Source organism: Mycetomoellerius zeteki, unplaced genomic scaffold (genome assembly GCF_001594055.1).
Source record: "Mycetomoellerius zeteki isolate Tzet28-1 unplaced genomic scaffold, Tzet1.0 scaffold377, whole genome shotgun sequence".
NCBI classification, from domain to species: domain Eukaryota; kingdom Metazoa; phylum Arthropoda; class Insecta; order Hymenoptera; family Formicidae; genus Mycetomoellerius; species Mycetomoellerius zeteki.
In genome coordinates, this window is record NW_017257368.1 from 28954 (window position 1) to 37325 (window position 8372).

An 8372-nucleotide genomic window follows, 5' to 3' on the forward strand; every position below is an offset into this window, starting at 1 on the left:
GTAAAACCTCGATTTTCCACTCGGATTTCATTCCGAAGTAAAAAAAACCTGTTTTTCTCATCTCCAATTACGCGTGGACATCGACATGACTCTCTTTACTTTGTCTCTAAGAAACCGGTGAGTGACTTCGCGGAAGCGTTCGATATCAAATCCAGTGTCGTTTTACTTTACTCCATGATGCTGCGCGACACCCATCCGCGGAGATAATCTAAAATCACGCCGCGCCGAAGGTAGAGATCGGGGGGGAGGGCGAAATTTTATTTTTACCGACCCGTATCATCCCGCCTGGCGCGATCTGTTATCGTATATCCGTCTTTTATCATCTCGCGTTCCACGGACGGTGATTTCACGGAAGGGCGCGAGGCGCAATTGCGCGAGTTCAGTCGGGAACGGCGCGGGAGTGCGCGAGGTATTCCTCTCCTTTTGCGTTACTCTTTCCTTCTTTCCATTTTTTTTCTTGCCAGTCGCGACTCGCAACCCGCAGGAACGCGCGAGCGGCGTTTCCCCGTCTCTCTCATTTTCTCTCTCTCTCTCCCTTCCTCTCGCACCGTCTGGCGTTTCGAGCGCGAAACAGCTGATAGAGCCGTCCCTTTAATCGCGTCGCCGAGTCGTCGCTCGTCGCGCGAGGTGAGTCGCTGGCCGACCACCGGGAGGATCTTGTCGTCTACGTGCCGCACGATCAGCGCAGGTGAGTATCTTGTCGCGGCGTCCGATAGCGTCGATCGCCGGCAAGCGAGCCGCCTTTTGTAGGTTAGGGAAGATTTTCCGCTCGCCCGTCGAGCGTACGGCGTACGGACGGACGAACGCTCGTAAACTCCCAATGGTCGCCATCTTCGAAACGCAAAGTCCACTTTCGCGTGAGTAACTTAGCCGGGTGTACTTTTCTGACGCTTCCTCGGTCTCGACATCGAGAGTACGAGGCGACCTCGTCGCCGAGGCCGAGAGCGAAAATATCTCGTCGGAGTGAGGATTCCAGATGAAACGTACACATCGAGATCCTTTCTCTCCATCTTCCTTTGTCTGTTATTCTCTCTCGCTCTCTTCGCGATGGAACGTTCAAGTCGCCGGGAATCTCATCGACGTGAAGTATCCTTGGTAAAAAGCTGTAAATAATTTCTCATGTTTTTAAGAATGTGTATATTTTAGGTTTACGAAGATTTCTTAAAAAGTGTCTTAAACTTTTTCAGAGTTTGTAAGTTTTCTTTGGAAATTTATATAGAATGAGAATTCTTAGAATATTTTGGAATTTATATTGTATGAGAAAAGATCTTTAGACTCTCAGTGTTACAATTTATATAAAAAAATCAGCATTTTTTAAAAATTCTGAAAAATTATATGAAGAAAGAATTGTAAGAAAAATTTTTACCACCTTGAAAAAAAAAATTTATATTTCATGAGATATTTTCAAAATTATCATATTTTAGATTTATGAAGATTTCTAAACGAATACCTTCAACTTTTTCAGTTTACAAGTTTTTTTCAGAAATTACAGAATGAGAAAACTTAGAAACGTTAAAATATTTCAAAATTCATATATATGGAGAATTCTAGAAAAAAATTTAGAGAATAAACTTTTTCAACAATTCTGAAAAGTTTATTTCGTATACAAAATCTGAGAAGTTTTTAAAGTTATAAAATTGTACAAAAATTCTAAAAAAACTTCTGAAAGTTACGTAAAAATACTGAAACATATGAAGAGTTTTTATCAAGGATATACTTTTTCATCGTTCGTTTTGCCGAAATTAAATCGATTCACGCTTTTCATCCCGAATTTTCAGTCAATACGATCTTTATCGGTTTGTGAAATGATAAATTTAAATGCGATGTCTCCAGCGTGTGTGATGTCGAGATTCCCGATAAAGAAATCAGACATAGAACGTAGAACGTTATTCGAAATATTCAAATGACGCGCACGACGCGCCGCCATGACGGCGAGTCGGAGTCGGAACGAGAGGAACGGCGGAAGCGGAACGGCGAACGTGACATCATCAATGGCTGCCGCCGCGCGTGTTGTCTGTGTACGTAACGGAGCGCGGCACTCTCGCAGGCCGTTGCAATAACTCACACAAGGGACGCCGACACCTGATTTCGGAATACGGAGCTGCGGTTGAACGTGTTTGAGAAATGGGCTCGAAGAAGCACAAAAAGCACAAGCGCGAGAGGCACGAAGGTGAGAAACGGATGGTAACGACGTGCCGCGACTTTCTCCAGTTGATCGAGATTCCCGGTTGTACCTCGCGTCCTCGACGGTTTTCTTCTAGTTTCAAACTTCGAACTTCAAAACTTTCTTCTTTTTTATCCGTTTGATCCGTCAATTGTCGTCCGACAAAAAACTGTCGCCGGCCGTTCGCCTCGTCTCTACAAATAAACAGCCTGCAACACCAACGCAATGTCAAAATCTGTGTCAAATGGTTTATGCTTGTTTCTAGAGATTGTATATCAGAAACTGGCCACGAGCGATTTTGTCAGAATCTTACGAGAGGTATATATTGTATAATTTCTTCTTGCATCTAGTACATGTGATCTTACTCCATAATCTTAATTAAAGTTGTAGAGTGAAATACAGTATAAGTTAGAATGAGACATTGATTGCGTGAGAAAACAGCTTTACAACTGTTGTAAAAATCTTCAATATGATTGGTTTGTACATTTAGATCTATAAGGAACCAAAAGCAAGAACCAATCGTATTGACGAATTTTACAACAGTTGCAAAGCTGCTTTTTTTACTAAACGCAGCCATTGGCTACGTTCAGCAGAAAAAGCAGCTTTGTAACTGTTATAACATTCTTGAATATAGTTGGTTTTAACATTTAGATCCAGTGAGGAACTAAGAACAAGACCAATCATATTAAAGAATTTTACAACAGTTGCAAAGCTGCTTTTTCTGCTGAACGCAGCCATTGTATATACAGGGAGAGATTATATACTTTTTTCTCGTAGGATTTTGACAAAATCGTTCGTGGCCAGACTCTGTTATAAGGTCTCTAGTTTCCAATGTAGATTAACTTTCAGTTCGACTTACTCTTCATCTTTCTTTCTAATTCTTATATTTATTTCTAGCAATGTACAATCTGGAAAGTAAAAGATATCAGTGTGGATTTAACAGCATGTGGTGTTCATACAATTCTCACTATATTAGTGTTAAAATTGATACCGATGAATCTCAGTTTAATTTACTTTTTATCTTTAGTGCTTTCCTTTTAAGAAATATGATGACCCAAGTTCTATCTTTATTATTCATTGAAGGCAAAGATGAACGACATTTGTTTTGACTGTATCTCCTAAAAGGAAAATAGTTTATCTCTAGGCCTAAGGGTGAAATCACACGGTGCAGATAAAGACTGCAGAATAGAGAATGCGTCATTGAAGCAACCAATCAGTTATTCCGAATAACTCTATTCTGCAGTCTCTATTCTCTATTCTGCAGTCTTTTTCCACACTGTGATTTCACCCTAAGAATTAGAAAAAGGTAACAGATTAAAGTTAATCTACATTGGTAGATATGGACATAGAATAAAACGAAGAGTAAATTGAATCGAAATTAAAGTTAATCTATATTGATGGAAACAGGCGTTAGCCTGACGAGGAAACTCGTTTCATAGCGTAGCTTATTCCATGTTAGAAATAGAACGTAATGAATTAGATTTATAAGAATGTATGTTACTGCGGCATCATTACATCGCACCAAGCTGAGCTGTGTACTTTTATGTCAATCATCATTTAAAAAAAGGATTCGAATGAAAAATGAGAATGCCTTGGGGCGGTGGACCATCGGTTTTCGCGACTCAGTTTGTAAAACGGTCCACACTCTTTAATAGTTTAATGATGCACAGGAATGTTGACTTCGTTTTCACCACGGACAAACTGAGAGTGAGGTTGGAGTAGAAGCGAGGTGGATACGAAAGTATAAACCGAGCGTTCCGCAGCAACAGGCGCGACGTGGAAGTAAGTGACGAGTAACAACGGACATGGACTGGTTGCACGACAGAAGCTAGCTGTGCTTCGAAAATTGTCAAATGCCCCAAACCCTTTCTTTTTTTTGTCTGTTGAACCCGTTGAAGTGCAACAAGCATTCTTACGCTAAGAATTCCTCCTTGTGGCAACGGAGTAGTTATATACGTTTAGATTACAGACAGATTACACACACACAGACAAACCTGTTGCACTTCAATCATATAATTCCCTTGGCTGTTATGTATCGTGGCATTGAGAGCCACATATGCTTCGCTTGACCTCCTAGCGAGGTATTTTCAATTTTAATGATTGCTCTCCCTGGTTATTCCCGCCGATTATTCGATTTGATATAACGATGAAGATTATTTTATAGCGTATATTAAGATTTATTTAATTTATAAGTCGAGTTACTTCCATCTCGCTTCCAGTTTGTTGAATGTGAAAACAAGGTCTCGTGTCCTGTTAATAAAATTATTTTTACATCATCGTTGATACAATTCCTATCCTATATGTTCTCCTTAATGACTGTAGATTTTATATGTGTTCACCATTTGCATCTCCTTTCGGTATCTTCATGTCATGTAATATTTCCGATGTCATTTTTTTTGTGTTACTATGTTGTATCTCGTCCTGCATAATCTTTCCGCAAAAGTTCCCGATTGCTGCATGTGGCATATTTTTCAACGGATCATATATTTGGCTTTTAGAGCAATAATTTTAGTACACTGCTTAAAAAGACATCATTTTAAATACTCAAAACGATGTGGCTAACTATATCTTTTTCTTTTTTTTCTTCTTCGACAGAAGGTCAGTACACAACGACGGATAAGCCGCCTAGTCTGAAATTAATCTTGAAGGTAGGAGGTAGTACTGGAACACCCGAGCACGGCAGTGAGTCGCCAAGTCAAACCACAATGCTTTCGCAACATTATCAACAACAATTGGGTCTTAATTATTCCGTTAGCCAAGGAGACGCAGAATATGACAGATATGTTGGTCACAAAAAGCTCAAGAAGAAGAAGAAAAAGAAAGATAAACGACACAAGCATCATCACAAAGACAAGAAAAGACGGAGAGAGGAATCGAGTCAAGAATCAGTTGGTGACGCTGATGAGAATCTGGTCGAGCCTGTACCTAAGAAGGCTTGTACCAATCACAATCAGTTGTTGCCACCCAGGCCGCCATCGGGTGGCGAATTGAGGGTCGGTGTTGGTAATGTAAGCTCTCTGTCGCCACATCGCGAGCCCAGAACATGCGTCCTCAGAAAGATAGCAGAGCGTACGCCTCTCCAAAGGTTATTGGAACATTTGTTGAGATCCATGGAAAAGCGGGATCCACAGCAATTTTTCGCCTGGCCAGTCACAGATAGCATCGCGCCTGGTTACTCTCAGATAATTACGAATCCGATGGATTTCAGCACGATAAAGCAAAAGATAGATGACAATAACTATCAGAATTTGCAAGAATTCGTGGATGATTTCAAGCTCATGTGCGACAACGCCATGACGTATAATCATCCCGATACCATCTACTACAAGGCGGCGAAGAAATTACTGCACGTTGGTTTGAAGATGGTCACTCCAGAAAAATTACGGCAACTCAGGCCAGTCCTGATGTACATGAACGATATTACGAAGGAGGAGCTTGGATTTGAATTGGGCAACGAGGATCTTAATAATCCGAATGCTCCTGTGACAGAGGAACAGATAGAGCAGGAACGCGAACAGGAGGAACGTAATGAGGAGGCAGAAGAGCTTAGGAAAGAAAATCAAAGAAAAATGAGACTGGCTAGTTTAGGTAAGTTTGAGGCGATACCGGACGATTTGACGCCAGAAGAAATACTGAAACAGGCTAGAGGTGCAGCCAAAGCTGCGGCGGAGAAACTCAGTTTGAAGAGGGTCAACTCGAAGATGGGTTTCCTGCGGCAGAAGAAGGACGGTACCACCAGTCTGCAGATTATTGTACCCGGAGACGGGATTATTCCTGGGACCAATCAAAGACCTGTGTCACTAGGACAGTTGATAGGCAAATTGAATCACGGTACTGGAGCATTAGCCGGATTCCGGGAGGATCGAAGGAACATGTCAAAGCCAGTAAAACCTCTCTACTATGGTGCGTTCGGTTCATACGCACCTAGCTACGACTCGACGTTTGCGAATCTTACCAAGGAGGAAACCGACCTGGTCTATCAAACGTATGGTGACGAGACTGCCGTGCAATACGCTGAATCTATCCTAGATTTTGCCAAGGACTGTGATTACACGTTGACCATGGTCGACGACCTGCTGGACATTCTCACGGGTGGTGATCATCGGAAAACGAAGAAATTCATCGAGGAAAAGCGAAGACTGAAGGAGGAGGAGGAAAAGATCAAGCATTTATTGGAAAAACCCATGCAGGACGTGAATCGTAACATTCCGTTGCTGGATAAGGTCAAGGTTGATGTCGAACAACTGAAGACACTATCGGATCTCGGTATCGACATAAACTTCTTAGATAATTTAGGTAATTATAGTAGTAACGATAAAAATGAATGATCTAGCATTATTTTAAGTAATATCTGAAAATATCGTTTCCTTATTCTTATCTCAAGATGTATCGAAAAAATATTTTGTTTCATAACGTTATCGATTATAATTCAATAATTTCGAGATTAAAATTACTTCTCTTCCGTTATATAATTATTGTGTTATATAATTACACGTTTTTTTCTATTTACAGAAGAAGATTTTAAATATAGCGAGGAACGTGCCGCCCTACAAAATCGTCTTGACGACACATCGCAGATGCTGGGTCGGCTGAAGCAGGTTCAACACGAGCGTTTGTCGGCACCGCCACCGGCCCATCTCTCCAATGTTCCTAAGGCAGCGGACACGGAGGTAATGCTTGCCGAGAAGATCACAGACAATCTCACCGATATAGCGAAGAAACTGCCACCATCAGGGATCGCACCGGTCGACGGATTACGTAGAGCTATGGGCATAGCACCCTTAAGTGGACCAGAGCCCATGGAGGTCGAGCCGATCACGCACAATCCCACTATAGTCACTGACGGTTCGTTACTGCCGAATCCGAGCAATGGCAGCAATCAGGTGCTGTCGAATCTGTTGCCGGCCCCCTCGCCAATTCAAAACGCGAATCTATTGAGTCCGACCGGCCAGCAAAATCAAAATATCAGTATTGTGAGCGCGAATCAGCCGCCGCCGTCAATTCAGATGCAGATCGGTATGACGCACAGCAGTCAAACACCGCCGTCTTTACTGAGCGCGTCAGAACCATCTGGCGTGGTGGCTGATCTCGAGTCTGAACTGCGCGAATTCCTTGAGAGCGATCCTACGTTAGGACACTCGCCTCTCCATGATGATAAAACTCTGGAAGACATTCTGTCCGAGTCTTAGTGCGAGCGCAAAATTCGAATGTTCCGCAACTCCCCATAATTTATAAATAGGTAATAATTATAAATTTATAAATAGATATAAATTATAAATATATTCTGAATCAGAATTCTGTAAATTTTATTATTGATACGCTACTTTCGCATGTACGATTAATAAATCGGATTATATAGTCCTGTGTCTGATTTTAATCACTTTACTTCATTTCAAACCTATTCCACATTTTCTTCAGTAAAAAATGCGAAAGAAACGTTTAAAGTTAAGACACAAATGATGTTAAAGAGGACTTTAAAGTAAATGAAGTATTTAATGAATATATTAGTGATAATATCGCTCATTTGCTACAACAACTCAAAAACAAAGTTTTCCAGAAAATAAGTTTGAACGTTTTGAATTATAAAAATGTATAATATTAATTTTAGTATGATAATTGATTGCAGAGGAATTTTCATTACGTTTCCATTCTTTTTTTGTAAGCAAATAAAAAGTAACAATTTTTTAATTATGTTATAGTAAAGAGATATACTTTTGATATGAAAAATATAAGAATTCAAAAAAATACTTAACGAAAAATATGTATAGATAATTTTTGATAACACTATATCATTCTGTAAAGTATAAAATAATATAAAGTTTCATTTATCTTCATATAGAGGTATATCTATTATTCCGTGCACAGTAGGTTGCATTTGTTACGCGATGCTCGTAACGTTGGAATGTAATTTACATATATCGATACTCGATACGGCGTACCACATTATCAGAGCACAATGCCGGTCTCGTATACAGTATATACCGAAAGGCACATAAAGAAAATGCACAATGATGCTATCGATTACTGATATAACCACTATCGCATATTCTATGTTCCAAAGCGTAATGGGAAGACGAGCGGCTATCGCAATGAGTTTTACTCATGATCGAAAATAAAATCATTCACGGAGTGTTCGACGAAGCGGATAATGCTATGAAACATCTCTACGTTATATACCGTGCAATAATGTACACATGACTACTCATAT

General features: G+C 40.4%; 1 protein-coding gene across 5 annotated transcripts; it reads left to right on the plus strand.

Moving 5' to 3' along the window:
• Nucleotides 1-427: 427 nt before the first annotated feature.
• Nucleotides 428-7384, plus strand: Brd7-9 (Bromodomain containing 7/9). 5 transcript variants are annotated; one of them, XM_018453334.1, is made up of 3 exons: nucleotides 428-688; nucleotides 4760-6460; nucleotides 6677-7384. In XM_018453334.1, the coding sequence occupies exons 2-3, from the start codon at nucleotides 4870-4872 to the stop codon at nucleotides 7351-7353; spliced, it is 2268 nt and encodes a 755-aa protein (XP_018308836.1). In that variant the 5' UTR covers nucleotides 428-688; nucleotides 4760-4869; the 3' UTR covers nucleotides 7354-7384. The 5 variants fall into 5 exon arrangements, with proteins under 5 accessions (XP_018308836.1, XP_018308838.1, XP_018308835.1 ...); XM_018453336.1 differs by having other exon boundaries at nucleotides 4763-6460; XM_018453333.1 differs by lacking the exon at nucleotides 428-688 and adding an exon at nucleotides 1933-2170 and having other exon boundaries at nucleotides 4763-6460.
• Nucleotides 7385-8372: the final 988 nt, after the last annotated feature.

Coding starts and splice junctions, on each gene's coding strand:
- Brd7-9 (XM_018453332.1), top strand. CDS start 2,125: ATGGGCTCGAAGAAGCACAAAAAGCACAAGCGCGAGAGGCACGAAG. Junction 2,171..4,759: donor CAAGCGCGAGAGGCACGAAG/GTGAGAAACGGA, acceptor CTTCTTCGACAG/AAGGTCAGTACACAACGACG. Junction 6,461..6,676: donor AAACTTCTTAGATAATTTAG/GTAATTATAGTA, acceptor TTCTATTTACAG/AAGAAGATTTTAAATATAGC.